The sequence below is a fragment of the Borostomias antarcticus genome (genome assembly GCF_949987555.1).
Source record: "Borostomias antarcticus genome assembly, chromosome: 2".
Taxonomy (NCBI): domain Eukaryota; kingdom Metazoa; phylum Chordata; class Actinopteri; order Stomiiformes; family Stomiidae; genus Borostomias; species Borostomias antarcticus.
Window position 1 is genome coordinate 20,790,773 of NC_140235.1, and position 21,067 is coordinate 20,811,839.

Below are 21,067 nucleotides of genomic sequence, written 5' to 3' on the forward strand. Positions count from 1 at the left end.
TTCCCGCTAAGTCCACAAGGGCTCAGGGTAGTCCCAAAACGGAATTGCTAGGTCCACAAGTGCGCCACTGCTGCCATTTTGCGCACTTTAACCTCACTTACTGAATGTCCGCAATTTCGCGGACTTATGGCGCGTTCCAGGCAACCCGTAACTCGTATTTTTCCGACCTTCTACACGTGAAAATGCACTGGAATGGCAGTCAAACCCGTAACTTCCCGCGCGTGAACTCGTACCAGATCGATGTACTCCCACTTGCGCTCTCTGACGTCACACAGCCCTCTAAGCAAGATGGCAGCCCCCATGGGTATGGCGACAAAGATAATTTTAGGGCAACGTAAAGTAAATTTGTACATTGTAATCAAAATAATACAAACGATTATGCACTACAATCTGCTATGTGTATGTAATGATGTCCAAATATGTTGACAAGAGATAGCTAGTGCTAGCTAGCTAACATTAAGGTAAACCTGAACGTGACCATGCAAACGGCAAAAAGTCGATGATGTCAATAAATAAAATGTAATGTACGATTTCTTAGCATAGCGAAATTAGGCATACAATGTTTAGCTTGCCAGCTCTGACAATGTGCCAAATCTCAAGCTTTTACCATATCGGCTTGTTTACATTTATCCAGAATGCCTTGCATTCAGACCAAGCCCCCAGGATTCGAAATCTAAAGTGAAGGCCTATTGAACCGCGCCATCTTGGCTAGATTTGTAGTCATTTTGCTATTTCCGGTGACTTTTGTACTTGCGCAGTTGTGCTTTTCTGTCCTACGCGCGTCCACGCACGTTCCCGGCTCTCCCCGCTTTGATTTAGCAATGAAAACCGGCTTGCATATTAACCTGTTTTTGTAAAATATATCCATTGGAGAAATGATTTTTTCATCCAGGCATCTTAGTTTTAACAGGTTAATTATAGCTGAAGATGTTTTGTTTGCTAGTAGATGGTATTCATTCCGTTCGCGATAACGTTATTGCAGCCAGGCTAAATTCCTCCAGGGAGCCAGTGACAAGTGAGTTGAAAAGCTTCACTCCCCGCCAGCAGGAGCTTTGGCCGCTGCTACCGCATTTTGGATAACCCGCTGAGTTTGTGGCTGCTATTTCATATTCGCCCTTGATCAATCCCAATACCGATCCATGGTAATAATGAATCAATCATTCAGATCGGCAGTGCTGCATGCACGTTACAACATCATTGTTAGCTTTATTAACATAACCATAGACTACATTTATCTCTCTAACGTTAGGCTATCCATCTTACACCAGTCGGCCATTCGATAGCTAGAAGCGGTCAACGTTGGATGTGGACGCGCGTAGGCCAGAAAAGCACAACTGCGCATGTACAAAAGTCACCGGAAGGCCAGAAAAGCACAACTGCGCAAGTACAAAAGTCAATGGAAATGGTCAAATGACTACAAATTTGCCAAGATGGTGCGGTTCAATAGGGCTTCATTGTTGATAGCGGTCAGTGAATGGAGTGGCTGTATCCAGTTCTATTAATACATCCATGATTCAGACAGTTTGCCTGGAATGCTATGAAGTCGTGAGTCGTGACTTGAAGTCGTAACTTACTGGCTCAAAATCCTATCTGGAACGCGCATGGAGGTACGTGGCATAAGGAGCAGAAAATACCCACAGTCCACCGCGTCTCATGTGACACAGTGCTTCAGTGCATCCGAGTCATGATGTGCATCACACATAAATTATGACATTTGCCGATAACACATCTTGAAATCCACATGCTGCAAACATATCCCACCCAACATACATTTTAAATCATTATTAAATTAAAACAGACGTCAGTCGGTCAATTTGCAGAGCCGAGCGGAGAGCTGAGGAGCGCGTCAGAGCAGCCTCTGCGTCGGAGGGACGCGGCAGCCAATGAAAACGAAGTGGGAGGGGCATTGAGCTAAACTGGCTTGGGAATCGTTGGCACGCAGCTGGAAGTGCTGTCCCATTTAATTCACAGCCCTGCACCCTCTGGCCCTTCCAGCTGACCTCAATTAAGTGCTCAGGCTGCAAGTGCGAGGGGCAGCAAGGGTGGTTTGCGCACTCAGATTGGGATTCAGCTTTTGATATAAGATTACAACAAAACAAGTAGAATTTGGTTCTAGGTAGGTCACGTGCAATTACGACAACAGGTACCTTAGATTTTAGGCCAACAATCTCACGACATCCACCCGTCAATCAACGCTATCCTTCTATCGAATCTGTCTAAAGTTCTTAAAACCTGTCCACTTGTCAATGTTCCAATCAAATTCCTCTAAACATTATGTCCCATAGCTTGTTTGCGTCGGAAATACGTCAAACTACGGAAGTTAGAAGATCTCAAACGTCCGTTTCTGTGCGACTTTAAATAAAATCGGAATCGCTACCTATTCACTAGGCCTATATAGTGCACTATATAGGGCGTCAGCCATTTTGTTTGTAGTGTCCGAATTCTCCACAGAATTTTCGTTCTACATCGTGGAGCTACGCCCCATAGGGGGGCGCTAGCGCTCCTATTGGTAACCCATGTTGGCATGCCAACAACCAATCTGAAGATAAAAACATGTACTCTTATCGTCCTAACCAATCACAGACCCCCCACCTACTATAAAGGTGGCTAAACCCCAGCAATCTCCTCTCCCATTTTCAGACGAGCTTTCAAGCAGCTGAAGGAAACCTTTCTAAGATGAAGAAGACTAAGAAGAGCGAGAAGAGCGGCGGCGACCTACCTCTGAGGGGCTCCGGCGCTGGATCCCCGATGGACGTCCCCGCCCCTCCTCTTCTGGAAGAAGATGCCCCGCGGGTCGAGGACTGCGGCTGTGGTGCCTTGGACCCGGAGGACCGCCACGACCGGTGTGTGGCGTGCCTGGGGAAGAGCCACGCCGAAGAGGGAGTTTCTCCCAACCCGCCATGCTCCCAGTGCGCGCTGCTGCCCTCTGAATTCAGGCGTGCCCGCCTGGACTTCTGGCGCACACGGAGTGCCGTCCCCTGTCCTCTCCCCTCCTGCGAGTCCGAGCCTTCCGACGACGACTCTGGGGATTGTAGTGACTCGGAGGACAGTGGGGAGTTGCCCGCCTCTCAGGGCCCCTCCCCACGCACGGGCTCATCTGTGTCTGGCTCCGAGCCCCCCGCCGGCGGCGAGGGCGGCCCCCCAGACGATGAGCCCCGGGATTCCGGTGGGGCCAAGCCGCTCATATTCCGGAGGGTGTTCCCCGGTATACTTGAGCGCGCGGCGGTCTCCATCGGAATTCCCCTCCCGTCAGAGCCTGAGGCGAATTGCACCAACCTCTGGGGCATTTCTTGCTTCGAGCTCTCGACGCGGAGAATCAAGCGGCCCCTCCCGGTCATGGAACATATCGACAAGTTTGTCGAGAGTACCTGGGTGGCGCCCCTCGAGCAGGCTAAGGCCCCGGTTCGCGCCTGGATTGAAGCCACGCGTGTGTCCGGCTATGAACGCGACATCTCCGGTGGCGTCCCGGCGCTCGAGCCCTCCTTTGCCGCCCACTTCGCTCCTGGTGCGGCGGCGTGGAGCAATACCAAGAAGCCTCAGCTTCCCGGGGCGCGAGACCGACAGGCGGCTACCCTCTCCGACCGCATGTATGTCCTCGCTGCCCAGGCCACGGCCGCCGTCTCCTCCATCTCCATCCTGGTCACTACCCTGGCATCGGAGTTGAGCAGTGGCGCCTCGCCATCGCCCGAACGGGTTCCCGACCTCCAGGCTGCGGCTGGAGCGGCCATGCAGCTCTGCCAGGCTGCCGCGATCTGCACTGGCCGCGTCATGGCTAACGCTGTGGTGCACCATCGCCTGCTGTGGCTGGGCGTCTCCTCTGTGAACGACACAGCTCGCACGGCTCTGCTGAACGCTCCCATCTACCGGTCCGGGCTGTTCGGCTCTGCCGCCGGCGAAACCCTGGAACGCCTCGGCAGGGTTGAGGAGCAGTCCAAGCTGGTGGCCAGGCATCTCGGGGTCCAGAGGTCCCAGTCTGCTGCCTCCCGTGCCCCCGTAAAGAGGAGGAAGAGGACGGCGAGGTCCGCCCCTCCGAGGGCTGCCCCCGGTCCCCCTCCCGCGAGCCAGCGGTCCGCTCAGGCTCCCCGTGCTCCTTCCACCGCTCGCCAAGGTCCTGCTCCGCGGTGGAAGAGGAAGAAGCCCGGCGCTAATGCGTGACAATTAACGTCTGCTCAGGCTACTATTGTTCACGATGGCCCTCCCCTCACGTTAGAGGCTGGTTGTGGTCCCTGTATTAGGGGTTCGCACAATAAAGAGCGTGTTCATTTGTACACCGGTGGTCACTTGTGTCATTTCCATGCTCGACAGTCTGATCCTATGATTAATGTGTCTCTGGGTTCTGGTTCTGAGATGGTTGCGCCTGCCCCTCCGCTCTCTGCCGAGAGAATTAAGTCGGTGGAGGGTAGCGCTGTTCTGCCCCGTTATCACTCAAGTAAACTAAGGGCCAGTTCATCCACTCAGTTGGCTAGCGCTAGCCTGGCTACTCTTCCTACCCCGGCGGGGATATCAAGGAAGTTTGTCGGGCAGCCTTCCCCCTCTACGGGTCAGCTTTCGGTAGCTAGACTTTCCGTTTCCAAGAGGAGGGCTCGACATAGAGTTAATCCTGTGTCTCGCTTGGTGTGTAATACTGGGAAGGCGTTCTCTGCTACTTCTACGGTGAGCGCAGGTATTCGTGTACCGCACCATCGTGAACGGCTGGGAAATGAAGCCCCTGTGTCTCGTTCGACTAAGCTACTCTCGCACACAGCCCGAGAGACGGTTGATGTCGTAACGGCCGACTCACACGCTTGCGTTTGATGCGTCAACTTTGACGGATGCCATTCACTTTCAATGGCCGCAGCCGAATGGCATTCTGGTTCCGTTGTTGTCCCGGTGCGTTGCGTTGCCTGCGTTGCTAGCGTCGAAAGTTAAAACATTTTCAACTTTCAGATGCGTTGCCGGAGCTGCCGACCAATCAGATGTCTTGACGGAGAAAGACGTCATCGCAAGGCGGGATTTCACATTTTTCGATACCAAGATGGAGGACAATCGCTGTTTGAATTGTTTGTTTTCAGGATAGGATGTACCCAATACCTGCGGGCACCACGTTCACGTTGCCTCAACCACAATGCATAAACGATCGCCACACGTTCGACCAGATTAGCATCCATGACGGCACTAAACGAAAAGCCGGGTGGGTTTTCAAAATAGTTCGCGCTAGCAGGTTCGGAGAATATACTCGGCTGTTGCGAGCGCAGTTTTGGACAATGTGATTGGTTGTTGTTGCGTGCGGCAGACACGCCTTCCGCCATCCGTCAAAGTTGACGCATCAAACGCAAGCGTGTGACGGGGGGCTCACACGCTTGCGTTTGATGCGTCAACTTTGACGGATGCCATTCACTTTCAATGGCTGCAGCCGAATGGCATTCTGGTTCCGTTGTTGTCCCGGTGCGTTGCGTTGCCTGCGTTGCTAGCGTCGAAAGTTAAAACATTTTCAACTTTCAGATGCGTTGCCGGAGCTGCCGACCAATCAGATGTCTTGACGGAGAAAGACGTCATCGCAAGGCGGGATTTTCACATTTTTCGATACCAAGATGGAGGACAATCGCTGTTTGAATTTTGTTTTCAGGATAGGATGTACCCAATACCTGCGGGCACCACGTTCACGTTGCCTCAACCACAATGCATAAACGATCGCCACACGTTCGACCAGATCAGCATCCATGACAGCACTAAACGAAAAGCCGGGTGGGTTTTCAAAATAGTTCGCGCTAGCAGGTTCGGAGAATATACTCGGCTGTTGCGAGCGCAGTTTTGGACAATGTGATTGGTTGTTGTTGCGTGCGGCAGAAACGCCTTCCGCCATCCGTCAATGTTGACGCATCAAACGCAAGCGTGTGAGCCGGGCGTGAGTCCCCCGTTCGGGGGACTCACACGCTTGCGTTTGATGCGTCAACTTTGACGGATGCCATTCACTTTCAATGGCCGCAGCCGAATGGCATTCTGGTTCCGTTGTTGTCCCGGTGCGTTGCGTTGCCTGCGTTGCTAGCGAAAACATTTTCAACTTTCAGATGCGTTGCCGGAGCTGCTGACCAATCAGATGTCTTGACGGAGAAAGACGTCATCGCAAGGCGGGATTTCACATTTTTCGATACCAAGATGGAGGACAATCGCTGTTTGAATTGTTTGTTTTCAGGATAGGATGTACCCAATACCTGCGGGCACCACGTTCACGTTGCCTCAACCACAATGCATAAACGATCGCCACACGTTCGACCAGATTAGCATCCATGACAGCACTAAACGAAAAGCCGGGTGGGTTTTCAAAATAGTTCGCGCTAGCAGGTTCGGAGAATATACTCGGCTGTTGCGAGCGCAGTTTTGGACAATGTGATTGGTTGTTGTTGCGTGCGGCAGACACGCCTTCCGCCATCCGTCAAAGTTGACGCATCAAACGCAAGCCCCCCGTGAGGACCGTTGAGCGAACTTCGTTTGAAATTGAGCGCTCGCTCTGCTATATTTCAAATTTGAATGCTCGTACGTCATTGGTTTCCCCCGTTGCGCTGCATCGGTATGGGTCGTCTGCCTCATTTGCATATGGGAGCAAGATTCCCCGACTTTTCTCGGCAAGTTCAAAGGCGTCTGCCTCCACACAGCCTGAGTCTATGTCGGCGGCGGCCTCATTTGCATACAATGACAGGGCTCCGCTACTTCAGCCGTCTGCCTCATTTGCATATGAGAGCGATGCTCCCTTTCCTTGCGTTGTGAGCGATACAAGGGCTACCGCTGCACAGGTTAAGTCGGTGGCCTCTTCGTGTGCATACACTAACGCGGCCCCACTGTCTGCAGAGATGCTAGTTGGTTTTCACAACAGCTCTCGGGCTGCTTGCGGGCTTACGTCTCCGGGCTCTGGAGGACGTTTACACTGTACTGACATTGATGTTGCCCCCACTTCGAGTAAGTCGGTGTGTGATGTCAGTGTCTGCGGTTCGCCTCCCTTTCATATGCGGCCCCCCTTGGACTGCGGCAGCCCCCACGGGTGGGGAGGTGCCAGCGGTGGCGGTCGGGGCCGTTCTAGAATACGATCGCTTTCTGGCGAACGTCCCGCGCACGGCGGCGGGCTCTCTCTCGCTATGCAGAGTGGCGTGGATGCGGTTGCCATGCCTCCCTCGCTGGCTGTTTCGCATCCTGTCATCGGGGTATGCGATTCAGTTTATCGCCCACCCTCCGTCCTTCACCGGGGTGGTGGAGACTGTGGTCTCGGGTCCGCGGCAGGAGAGCGCTCTCCAGTCGGAGATAGCGGAGCTCCTATCCAAGGAGGCGATAGCGGTGGTTCCACCGAGCCGCTCGGGGGCGGGATTTTACTCTCGTTACTTCCTCGTTCCGAAGCGGACAGGGGGGATGCGTCCCATCCTCGACCTGCGCCTTCTGAACAAATGCGTAGCCAAACGGCATTTTCGTATGCTCACAGTGAGGCACCTGTTGGACTCCGTTCTCCAGGGAGACTTCTTCACAAGCATAGATCTGAAGGACGCATACTTTCATGTTCCCATCAGAGAGGGTCACAGAAAGTTTCTGCGTTTTGCCGTCCAGGGTGTGGCTTACGAGTACACCAGGCTCCCGTTCGGTTATGCGCTGGCTCCTCTGGTGTTTTCCAAGTGCCTGGAAACGGCGATTCTACCGCTGAGGCGCGAGGGCATCAGAGTGCTCGCCTACCTGGACGACCTTCTGATCCTCGCCTCGTCAGCCGCTCAGGCCAGGTCGCACACCTCCCGGCTTGTGACTCATCTCACAGGCTTGGGTTTCGCCATCAACTGGGAAAAGAGCACGCCGCGCCCGTCTCAGTCTGTGATTTATCTGGGTCTCAGCTTGGACTCTGTCTCGATGCGCGCGTCCCTGGCGGCGCCGAGGCGCGATGCTCTGGCCCGGGCACTCTCTATCTGCCTGCCAGGGAGGGTGGTCACGGCTCTGACGGTGATGCGTTTGCTGGGCTTAATGTCATCGGCCCACGCGGTGGTTCCGCTGGGCCTCCTGCACATGCGTGGCTTACAACGTTGGTTCGCACGTCTTCATCTGAATGTCAGCAGGGACAAATTCAAGATGGTGACGTTGCCCGGGTCCCTGGCTACGGACCTGGTTTCCTGGAGGAACCCGCGCATCATCGCGCGTGGTGTCCCTCTAGGCAGGGTGTCGTTCCGCGTACCGATTTTCACGGACGCTTCCCTCTCCGGCTGGGGAGGGACGTGCCTGTCCCAAGCCGTGGGGGGCCGTTGGCCTCCTGGCGAGAACAGGCACATCAATCTCCTGGAGCTGGAGACTGTGTTGCTGGTTCTTCGGCACTTTGCACCTGCGCTGAGGGGGCTCCCTGTGCTAGTGCGCTCGGACAACCGTGCCACGGTAGCCTACATCAACCGTCAGGGTGGTGTCCGCTCAGTGGCTCTTCATCGCGCGGCGGTGAGGTTATGGCTGTGGGCGAGCTCCAATTTGAGCTCCCTCCAGGCTCAGCACATTCCGGGCCACTTGAATGTCGGCGCCGACCTCATGTCGAGGGGCGGGCCGCGCCACGACGAGTGGAGGCTGCATCCTCGGATTGTGTCACATCTTTGGGCGCGCTTCGGTCGTGCGAAGGTGGACCTGTTCGCCACAAGGGAGAATGCTCACTGTCCTCTTTGGTTCTCTCTGAGTCGGACGGACAGCCCCCCGCTGGGAGTGGACGCCTTTGCGCACACCCCTTGGCCGGAGGGCCTGCTCTATGCCTTCCCCCCAGTGGCGATCATTCCTATGCTGTTGACCAGAATACGGTCCGAGCGTCGGACAGTGATCCTGGTTGCGCCAGACCGTCCCAGTGCGCGATGGTTCGCGGAACTGGTGGCTCTGGTTCAGGTTCGCCCTTGGCTCATTCCGTACGGGCGGGATGCCCTGTCCCAGGCGGGCGGCACGATACAGGCCCCCCCGGTTCTGGGTCAGCGCTTGGTGGCCTGGTTACTGAACGGCGCAGATTAGCTCGGAGGGGTCTCTCCGCGGCTGTGATCAGCACTATTCAGAGCGCGCGTGCTGGCTCTACTTCTAAGCTGTACGCTGGGAAGTGGGAGTCTTTCGTGCGTTGGTGTGATGGGGATGATGTAGACCCGGAGACCTGCTCAGTTGAGGCAGTGCTCTCCTACCTGCAACATCTGTTGGACCTGGGGCTTGCTGCCTCCACCATTAGGGTGTATGCGGCTGCTATTTCGGCATGCCATGAGGGGTTTGCTAGGACTACGGTCTTTGCTCACCCTCTGGTCAGGCGTTTTTTGACGGGTGTGGTCCGGCTTAGGCCACCTGTTAGAGCCTTGGCCCCCCAGTGGGATCTGTCTCTGGTTTTGGACGCACTGTGCAAGGTGCCGTTCGAGCCTTTGGAGCAGGTTGATCTCAGATGGATGTCTATCAAAACGGCATTGCTCCTCGCATTATCCTCGGGTAAGCGAGTGAGTGATCTGTGTGCGCTGTCGACGCAGCCGGGCTGCCTCACCATCACTGGGGACGGCAGTAAGGCCGTTCTGAGGCCCAACCCGGTTTTCCTGCCCAAGGTGGTTAGGCACTCTTATAGTGCTAGGCCTCTGGAGCTGCGCGCCTTTTCTCCTCCTCCGCACTGCTCGGTGGAGGGCGCCCGGTTGCATCTCTTGTGCCCGGTCCGTGCGCTCTCTGTTTACATTGGGCGCACGGCCTCGTTCAGGACCACGCCTCAGCTGCTCGTATGCTACGGTGCGGGCAAGCTGGGCTCCCCCCTTTCCAAGCAGCGCCTCTCTCGCTGGCTTTGTGAGGGCATCTCTGCTGCGTATACCGCGGCAGGTCGCCCTTTGCCTGGCCGGGTGCGCGCGCACTCCACTAGAGATGTTGCCGCTTCGGTTGCGCTCTTTCAAGGGGTGTGTGTGGAGGATATCTGTGCGGCGGCGTCCTGGGCGTCGCCGTCGCCTTTTATCCGCTTCTATCTACTGGATGTGCCATCTAGCTCCCTGGCGGACTCTGTCCTGAGTTTCGCTGCTAGGGCCACGCCCTGAGATGGCGTGGCTGTGTTGGTCGGTACTCCCAGCCAGTTTTACTTGCGTGTTTATGCGGCTTGACCATTGTTCCGCCCCCTGTGCGGGTTGCGCGGCCTTTGGTTTTGAGCTCCTGGTGGACACCAGGGGACCCTTGCGTTCCGTTTGCGGTCCTTTGCCTCGTCCGCCCGTCTTATTGCCTGACCGGCCCTCCGTTGGGGTTCGGGTGGAGGGAGTTGCGCTTCACTACTGTGTGGTGCTTGTGTACTCCCTTGCCTCCAGTGGGTTGATGTTTTTATGTCGGCCTGGCCCGCGTACATTGTGGGCATCGCTGGAGCTCCGCCTGTTACCAATAGGAGCGCTAGCGCCCCCCTATGGGGCGTAGCTCCACGATGTAGAACGAAGGTTACGTATTGTAACCCCAGTTCTACGAGTGGAGCGGAGCCCCATAGGGTTTTTTCCGGGCCCTGCCTCTAGCTTTCTAGCTCGTCTGACTTAGTGTGGGAGAGCAGATTGCTGGGGTTTAGCCACCTTTATAGTAGGTGGGGGGTCTGTGATTGGTTAGGACGATAAGAGTACATGTTTTTATCTTCAGATTGGTTGTTGGCATGCCAACATGGGTTACCAATAGGAGCGCTAGCGCCCCCCTATGGGGCTCCGCTCCACTCGTAGAACTGGGGTTACAATACGTAACCTTCGTTCCCTCTATAGTCCACTATTTATTACCCACAATTCACCTTGATTTGCAGGGAACAGCGCATGTACTGTACCTTACATTTTCTCCGTTCCCTAGGTAGTTCACTACATGGTGAACCCTATAGGCTATAGGGAATAGGGAGTGAGGGAACGAGTGAGCGATTCCGAAAATTCTTTCACCATTTCGACCATTAGTCGACCAATTGAGACTAAGAACACTAATGCGTTTCAGCTGAGAGCTTCCTGTAGCCTGTAGAGGGAGCTATTAGGGTTCTATTAATACATCCATGAGAGGGAGGCAGATAATCAACCATAAGTGATGTACATGTATTTAATACAGGCAGAGAGGCAGCGACGCGTCTCTCTTTCCGGTTCTCTCACGCCTCGCCAGTGTCGAGGTGCGGCGAAAAGTTTGGTGTCTTTGCTTGTGTGCTGTGCTGTTGCAATCGGGGTGTTTAACAGTTGCGCAACAGGCAGTTGCAGAGATTGTGACTGTTGGATGGATGTGGGTAGCTACCTAGAAGCATCCGGTTTACGGGTAAACAAGGTGCTAATGTTGGACCACTGTTCCTTTTTTCTTTTAGTTTGAGTTTATGTTGCAAATCAGTTGACTGGCCACCGCAAGTGAGTTTACAGTCTTTCGCTCACAGTTGGCCTTGTGAGATTGGATAATTTGAGTGCGGGGCTAGTCGGCTGTATGTTTATTTTCTTTGTTCTTCATTCTGTATTATATTGTATGCTCCAGCCATCTCCCCACTCGCTGATATTAAGTGTGCAGTTGGTTTACCTGGCGGAGGATGTTCTAAAAAGTTGGGGCCTTTTGCACCAGTTGGGTTGGTCTGCAGCATGGATGTATTAATAGAACTATTAATAGAAATTAATAGAAATTATTAGAAGTGTCTGCAGACGGCAAGCTCCGACGCCCATCGTCTGTGCATGCAGGACGACTGTAACCTGGTGATGTACACCAAGAATGACTCCCCCATGTGGCACACCAACACCTCCAAGCCCAGCTGCAAGATGGTTCGCATCCATCTGAAGGACGACGGGACTCTGGTGTTGCAGAAGGACGGGGATGACATCTGGAACTACTCTTGGTTTTGATCTCCAAGGGTAGCCCATTCCATTCCCTAGCACCAGAAGCCAAAAAGGTATCTCTCCCTGCATTGGTCTTCAATCTCCCGCCTCACTAACACACTGGCCAGAACTAGCCCTAACCCTAACTAATAGCCTAGGTATGATATTAGTTATAAATAGATAACCAATCAGGTATGATAAGGGGTATGCCAAGGGACATGCCTTGACATGGTAGACTTGAAGGGGTTGGATGGATGTCATATAGCGTGACTGAGCAAGTTTGGCAAGTAGACTAAAAGAAAGGGGGCATGTCTCCATCGTTTCTCTCTCCCCCCTTGCCTGCTTCTGATATAAATTGGGCTGTACGGTCCCCTCACACATTCAGTGCATCAGAACCCCTTGTGACAGCTTGTGAGTAGGCTATTGCATCTTACTGAACTGTTCTAATTGCCTCTGTGATCTTGTTTTCTTGTTTGTGTTTGCATTAAGGAATATTCTCAGCAAACGCAAAAACCCATTGGGCATGAAGTAATTTCAGTGCATTGTAAAATGTATCATGTCACCTGTTCTGCTAAGATTTACTAGCTATGGTAATGAGCTCTGCATATTTATGAGTTCTAATTTAAGGAGAAATCTTCATTGCATATCAATAACCTAAAATCTTGTTGCAGGATCATGAGCAGGAATTACTTGTCCAAGAATGATGAGCTCCGCAAAGGAGACTACATCATCTCCAACAACCGAGAGTGGAAGGCTGTCTTTCAGGTCAGTAGCCTAATCTAATATCTAGACTAGTAGACGAGACTAGACTAGACCAATGTAGACCAGAAATCACGCGGCATTCTACAGAATTCTATACAAATTCAAACGGGCACTTTGAACCTGTTCTAGTAGGCTACGCTAGAATTCTGAGCATGACATCGTAGGCTATATTTAAGTGTGTCTCTGTGTGCAGGATGATGGCAACTTTGTCATCTACGGCTGGAAACCAATGTGGTCCTCCGATACGGCAAGCTCGGACGCCCATCGTCTGTGCATGCAGGACGACTGTAACCTGGTGATGTACACCAAGAAGGACTCCCCCATGTGGCACACCAACACCTCCAAGCCCAGCTGCAAGATGGTTCGCATCCATCTGAAGGACGACGGGACTCTGGTGTTGCAGAAGGACGGGGATGACATCTGGAACTCTGCCAGTTCCACCGGCATGAAATGAAGCCAATAAAGACAGGAGATCTGGTATTTTTGGGTGTCCTGTACATTTTTTTAGGCTCGAAAATAATTCAATCTTGGTCACTGAAAATGAATTCAATCTTTATTTATTTAATCAAATAATTTTGTCTTTGAAAAGACAAGGGTTAGACGGCTAAGTGGGTGCTGTGACCATAGCCAAAGCCAGGTCACTGTACAGCCAAAGAGAAGTCTCTGATCATCCCCAGAAGGTGTAACAGGTGTGGAATAGGGCTCTCCAGTCCCGTTAAAACCCCTTAGCACGCAGTAGAATCAAGTGGAATCAACTCTCTGTAGTCAAAATGAACACGGTTATTATGCCTTTGTCAGAAATGGTAGCCTACTGTAAATGTAGACTTTCGCAGGATACTGTATCATATTTTACCCTGGCAGCATAGTGTCCTGCGCACTAGAAATTACTCAACCTGTCTACTAGGGAGTGCTGTTTATATAGGCTAGGTCTTACGTGAAGTTGCCTACATTTAGCAAAGAGCTTATAATCAAAAACGAGTATGTTCACTATTCACTGCCATAACTAATCATTGGACACACTATCTTGAAGCATACATCATCCCATTATATTTGGATTGTGATATTGCATTGGAAACATAAGCCTGCAGTACAATCCTAACCCTAACCCTACACCTGACCCTCACCCTAACCCTAAACTCTATGGTGTTCTTGCTAAACTGGGTTGCGAAAAGTAATCTCGCTGCCGGGTTTAGCATTGAATTGCCAATCCAGGGGCGCCACCTACCTGCCACATAGTGGAACTAGAAAAGGTGCTCAGAGAACACAGGCCCCCGCCCATGAATGCTTTTTGTTAGTGACAGGTGGTCATATGTGAATGCAAATCATAGGACCTGGGTATGATTCCAGTGTGGGAAAGTTGCAGGAGGAAGCGATACTGATGAGTGATGCACTGACAACTGTAAGATCAGCATGTACAGTTGTTGAATGTGTAAGTGGATAAAATAATCACAGTGATCACTCTCTCCCTGTGTCTTTCTCCCTGGGATATCAGAGTGCATTTAGTAGGGGTAGGATACAATAAAACCTCAATAATATAAATATCTTGACATTTATTAAACTAGAAGTCATTTACAAACTACAAAAACACTTGTACACTTCACTATATACATAAAAGAAAATGAAACATAATTAAATACAAAATGGAATAACATGCCACACCTAGTCTACTACATAATCACTATTTTCTCTGCATCCACACTACACTACACTTACTATAGATTACTATATTATGAACTACTCATTATTCTTTGTCTTCATTCGTCTCTTGTTCTTCTGTTTGGGATAGAGTTTCTTCTTCTTGGGTTGATGTGTCCCACTTCAGATTCTACTCCCCACTGTCAGACACGACATCCATGTGTTCCTGAAGTACAACATAATATTGGTAAAGATCCAAGATAAGTGTACAGTATAGGTCAACAATTCAGTTGAAATCTATATTTAAAGATGGAGTGATACAGAGACAGATTGGGTTCCCAGGGCTGATAGGCTAGAGAACTCAGGGCTGATAGGCTAGAGAACTCAGGGCTGATAGGCTAGAGACCTAAATGGTGCAGTTCAATTGAAATGTTTGTACAGTAGCTGCAGGTCTCGATACTTTACAAGTCATTTTAAATCTTGTGTAAATTTATTTGCAAGGTTAATGACTCTGAGAATGTAACCATCTTGGTTTTATCAACAGTTTAGTAGCCTAGTAAGCCTACTAAACACTACCGATCCAAGCTGTGGAGGCATTTGTACAGGTGTCTTCTTGTAAGACATTGATATTTGAGATATGTCTGTCAATTTAATGCGTTAAATTCAACTAATTATGAAAAAAATTATGCCTAAATGCAAATGTAATGTATTTTTTTCCTTTGCTATGGACTGTTGGTCCATTGCTATGGTAGAAGACACAGGCTTAATGGAAGTGTTTAAAATTGTGTTCTGTGATGCATGCTCTGCCTCTGATCCATCAAAAATCCACCACCGGTGTATAGAAAACAACTATGGCTATTGGCGCAAGCCGAATATGTTGCTCAGATTGATTGATACCATGACACATACCAAGATATTACAAATAATAACATTTCATAAAACAATATATTGACTTCTAAAGCCACCTTTTGTAATGTCTATTCAATGTTTTACTCATCTGCCACAATCATGTAATGTCTATGAATTGAACTATCTAGCCAGCAAAAAATGATATATGCTATTATTTTTGATTATGTAACTAATTCGATTAAACATTTTAATCGATTTAAAACCATGATCTTTTATTGTTTTCTTGTATGTTATTCAATGTATGCAATGTCTTGTTATTTATCTGGACCCTGAGTCTGTAGTAATGATGAATGAATGAATGTGAATCCCCTGGAATGTGAACCCCCACAGTGCAGTCCCGTAGTACGCAGTGCAGTAAAATGAACCACAAGTATCAAGTAAGTGATGGAATTACTTCTCTGTGGTCAAAATGAACACAGTTATTATGAGCCTTTGTCAGAAATGGTAAGTAAATTTAGACTATTGCACATGATACTGCATTGTATTTCACCCCACCTGGCAACATGTAGTAGCCTATGTACTAGAAATTACTCAACCTGTCCACTAGGGAGTGCTGTTTATACTAGTCTTATGTGAAGTTGCCTCCCTTTGGCAAAGAGCTTATAATCAAAAACTAGTAGGCTATGTTCACTATTCACTGTCATAACATATCACTTGACACATTCTCTTGAAGCATTTTCTCATACATTATCATAGTGTTTATATTTACCTCTGCCCCAGTGACAGTGCAGGGTGAGAGGTAATGTTTTCGGTGGTGTGTTTGTCCATACTGTACGTACATCCATAGGCTAGTAGACAGAAGTGTTTGCTCAGTGGCGCTATTGCATTTTAGGTGCACGCTTGCATGAGAATATTGACACCAACCAAGTCACTTTATTGTCACATCACTGTCCACGGGTGAACAGTGAGTGAGATTGTTAGGCGCAAGTTATCCTTCAACGTGCAGCTACACTATACATTGAGTAGAAAAGTAAGAAAATAAAAATAAAAAACAGCATCAAACATCATCAAGCATGTTGATACACTATATACAGATGGCTATATATAACTGTACACTATACTGTAGGTTGGTGGACAAATACGGACACAGATGGACATAGACGTAATATGGACATAACAGACATAATGATATATTCATACACTATATATAAACAGATACTGTACATGTACATACAACCCAGGTACATGACGAAATATTATGGACATAATGGTATAAATGGTAAATTTATGCACTACTGTGAGATGGTATATATAACTGTACAACTGGGTTTCAGTAGTCTAATGGCCTGAGGGGAAAAGCAGATTGATGTGTGCCCTGAGGCTGAGGTAGTGTCTGCCTGATGGCATTGGTGTGAAAAGTCCGTGGTTGGGGTGACTGGGGTCTTAAGGATTATCTTTCCTTACCCTCTGCCTGGTGTGGATGTCCTGGAGGGAGGGAAGCTTGCTTTGGCAGGGCCCTCCGCAGGGCTTTGCAGTTGAGGGCGGTACTGTTCCCGTACCAGGCAGTGGTGCAACCAGTCCAGATGCTCTCGTTGGACACGTAGAACGTCCAAAGGCTCGTCTTGAATTTCTCCAGCCGTCTGGGGAGGAAAAGGCACTGGTGTGCCTTCTTCACTATGGAGTCTGTGTGTGGACTGTCCACCGTCCGTGCCATTGCCTTCTGCTACTCCATAATCCAGACAATGTGCATTTTTGAATGAGTGTCAGAAAGACTTTTTTGATTTTATAGATAATTAGATTTTAGTTTGGGGGTGTGTTGCACACATGAAATCCTCTAGCAAATGAGTTCAGTGACCTTGATTAGACATTCCCCAGACGCATTTGATTGGATGAGGACTTGTTATAGGGCTTGTTAGATGTAAGAGTTGAGATGTTAAAAAAAGAACAGAAAAAAAAGAACAGATGTCTCATACAACACAGCCCAGCTTCTGGATATGGTACTATCACTCATTCATTCAGACTGAGGGGTTCGTGAGTAGACCGTATGCTTCTCATGTCCTCTGGCATGTGCCCCCCTCCCCCCTCCCGTCTGACTGCTTTCTGACTGTCCAACACTGTATGAGACACTGTGCACTAATCTCATCCTGAGGGAAAGCCTTCTTGTCCTCTCTCCGTTGTCCTCCCTCCATCCCTGGATATAAAACCAGCCTGCTCTCCCTCTCTGAGTGGTGAAACTCTTCGTCAGTCTCCTCTTCTCATCCTCAGCCAGACGAACGGCCTGTAAGTATGTCGCCAGTTCCTCTTGTCTGTCACTCTCTAGTCTATAGCCAGTGGCATCTTGCTTACACCACTTGGTGTGGGGTTTGAGTGGATTCCTTAGAACGAGATTGCCAAGAAGATGGAGTGAGGGATATTGCAGGAAGAGATTATATTGCTGTCATATGCTGAAGGCTCCTTCAGATACGGATTGCTTGTTCAAAGGGTATCTACACTGAGATGGGCTGAGGGTGTTCTTTGTGAACAAATAGATATCCATGTTGGTTTTGTAACCCTTACTGTTAACTTCCAACTGTCCATCTGTGCGTTGCTATTCTAAACATACTGTCTCTTCTATGTATTTCAGAACCATGAGCAGGAACTACATGTCCAAGTTTGACGAGCTCCGCAAGGGAGATCACCTGTGGTCTGAGAATAAAGAATACAAGGCAGTGTTTCAGGTGAGAATGTCCTGTTATAACATTAAAGGCTTCGGTCCACACAGAGCTATGAGCAATGACGACTACAGTAGTTGAAAATACAAACCCGACAAAGTTAGAGCACAATACTGTATATCTAAGTGTGTCTCTGTGTGCAGGATGATGGCAACTTTGTCATCTACGGCTGGAAGCCCATGTGGAACTCCGACACGGCCGGCCAGCGTGACGTCTGGCGCCTGTGCATGCAGGATGACTGCAACTTCGTCATGTACAAGAGGGACAAGAAGGCCGTGTGGCACACCAACACCCACACAGGCAACGCCGCCCAGATGTGCCGCCTGTGGCTGAGGAACGACGGCACCATGGTGATCGAGAAGGATGGCGAGGAGGTGTGGTCTTCCGCCACGTCCCGCGGGCAGAAGTAATCACTAACTGCCCAGTCATCACTCAAATCACTGTGGGGAGAAATGATGAACAGTAAACAATAAATAATACACATATAACCATATACCTGAAGTTCTGTTTTTTTTGGTCTTTCTTTACATTTGAAGGGAAATATAACAAGATAGCCTATATAATAATAATAATAATAATAATAAGAAGAAGAAGAAGAAGAAGAATAAACTCAAAGTGCTTTAAGTGCTAAAACCACAGACAAATAAGTAAAACACTTGATCAATACCACAGACAAATACTGTAAGTAAAATAACCTGATCAATTCTGTCTGTGGACATTAGGGACTCCATTTTATAGCTCTGGAGGTACATTGAAACATATATGGGTGATATTGTTATGGGCGATAACACTGTTGCTTTTACAGTTTCCATGTCTCATGGCCTTAGAAAATTCAAATCTTTAGCACAGACAGAAAGAACTGCAGTAAGCAGTAGTGCAAAAACTGTGTGATGTGTGAATTTATCTGTGCTTCACCAAAGCTCTGAATACACAAGTTCATCTGAAATATATGATACTTTATTGCAATAAACCCAAACACCAAGTCAACTTTATAATCTAATACTCTGAATAAAATAAAAAGAAGTAAAATGTTCTTCCAACAATTTATAGTACTGTACATTGAATCTACATACAATACATGTTTATATATACACACACACACACACATACACACACACACACACACACATACACATCCATTCAGAGGAGTTAGATCTGATAGGTGGTAATAGACATCCCAGCGCTGCTGTATAACTTCTCACAATCTATAACTGACCATTGAGGATCATCATCTGCCAATCTATCAAATCAATGCTCTGGCCATTCACTAGGCTAATCTATGTGTTCCTGAATTCAATTCAAATTTCCAGACTCATCTTAACAGAGGTCCATATCAGATAAAACGAAAGACTATAAACAGTACAAGATAATGGACATAATACAAGGAACATGATAAAATTACAGGGGGAAAAACATTTGTCCATCTAAGAGTTGACAGGCTCTTGTGCCAATGTCTCCACATAGTAGATGAGAAGAAGCCAGTGTAACTCTACAGGGTTGGTTAAAACCACAATATTCTCCAACTTGTCTAGATGGCACATAAATGTATACATAATGTTTCTTAAAAGTGCTTGACAGGTATACCAATACTAAAAAACATCTGGCTAGCACTGTGAGATATTGGTACAATAACAACACAATACAAGCAATAACATTGCAGCCTATATAGTATGCCACTTTAATTGAATTAACTACAAATTCACCTATAGTGAATCTCTTTCACTCTGACATTTTTCTGGCTGGTTTGATGACTTGCTGGACCCTTATGATGTCATGTGAGGCCAACCATGTCTTGCTGACTCAGCAGAGTTACAAAGTTGCTTGTTCTTAGACATCACAATCAATCCAATATTCAGGCTGAGAGGGACTCCTCAGCTGATCTGTAATGTGTCTAATGTAATTGACTGCATGGTGTCATATTGTGAAATCACATTACTTGACTGTGGAAAATACAGTGCTCGGAGTGAAAAGGCTTCTCTGATGAGAGTCAAGTCACTCTTATGATGGGGAACTTTCACAGCTGCAGAATCTCTTTCTTATGTTGAGCAGACATAGATGAGTGTCTGTTACATGTAGCAACACAACAATATCTGTATCTGTGTGCCTTGTCTGCTGGCTGTGCCATACTTACTCTAATGAGTCAGAAGAAATTCACATACAAGGTCAGATGATCCCTGTTTATGTTCAACTGAGTGTTCATACAAATTAGTTAAATCATAATAACCACTTTATTTGTTCTTTTTTTTTCTTAGTTTTTTCCTTTGACAAAAGACAAATCCAACCATGCAGTGTTAAATGTGTTAACACATGTTCACAATGAAAATAGATTGTGTTAACACGTGTTGACAGTGAAATGCCTACAGTATATACATTATGTGTTAACACATGTTCAAAGTGAAATACCTACATACATTATGTGTAACATGTTCACAGAGTAAGGAGCTAGTTCATTTAGTAGCACATTCAAATGAAGGCACATTCTGCAAGGATTTGTTCCATTCAAGATGCTGTTTTATTATATTCACAGTCTTACACAGGCAAAAGTGCAGAGATTTAGATTTCTAGAAGAAACATTCTAGGGTATGTGGTCCATGCATGGCATGGTACAAGCCAAGGCTGGGTGGTACAGTAGGCTACAGTAGATTGGAATCTTGAAAGGAGCCAAACTTTTCCCTTTAAAATAACTTTTCCTTCATGATAATGATGTCACTCAAAGCTCAAGCTGGATTTCACAGTAGCTGGATCAAAGACATGCAGTATACATTTTTCAAAGTAAAAATTAAACAGCTATTACAATTCCCTAAAATGATTTTTTTAATGTTCATACGAGTGTGACCTATGCTCTTACATTAGCTGTATGTATATATATATGTATATATATATATATATATATATATATATAGATGTATAAAAGTGCACTTTTTTAAATGTTGAATTTTACTTGATTTCTTATCTTTATCTTCTTTTATTGTGTTTTATCTTCCATCTTATTTTTCCTGTTTTTGTTCATTTTATGTCTATTTTTATGTGAAGCACTCTGCATGTAAATTATCTGATGTAAAGCACTTTGAGTTGCATTTATTTGTATGAAAGGTGCTATACAAACAAAGTGGTATTCATCTTCTTTTTATTATTATTATTATTATTACACTGACGAAAATGCAAAAATGTGTGAAAATATCTTTCACTTTCACTGCATCTTTTGAAATTTGAGAAGAATGAATAGGAGCATGAAGGATTTCATACATAAACATACTAAACAGGCAGTTCTTTGGCCACCTATAAAAACTAATGACCTTGATCTATGAAGATTGTCCTTAGCCTACTTTTCATTTAATATAGCTT

At 48.0% G+C, this 21,067-nt stretch overlaps 2 protein-coding genes across 2 annotated transcripts; both read left to right on the forward strand.

Annotated features, from left to right (window-relative positions):
• The first annotated feature begins 10,724 nt into the window (after positions 1-10,724).
• Positions 10,725-13,093, forward strand: LOC311320177 (B-type lectin plumieribetin-like). Its single transcript, XM_084451873.1, has 3 exons — positions 10,725-11,839; positions 12,437-12,530; positions 12,721-13,093. The coding sequence occupies exons 2-3, from the start codon at positions 12,441-12,443 to the stop codon at positions 12,979-12,981; spliced, it is 351 nt and encodes a 116-aa protein (XP_084307999.1). The 5' UTR covers positions 10,725-11,839; positions 12,437-12,440; the 3' UTR covers positions 12,982-13,093.
• A 4,545-nt stretch (positions 13,094-17,638) lies between these two features.
• LOC311320185 (B-type lectin plumieribetin-like) lies at positions 17,639-18,132 on the forward strand (the record flags this gene model as incomplete). The annotated part of the gene is made up of 2 exons (XM_084451887.1): positions 17,639-17,728; positions 17,866-18,132. The coding sequence occupies 2 exons, from the start codon at positions 17,639-17,641 to the stop codon at positions 18,130-18,132; spliced, it is 357 nt and encodes a 118-aa protein (XP_084308013.1).
• Between the last annotated feature and the right edge of the window lie 2,935 nt (positions 18,133-21,067).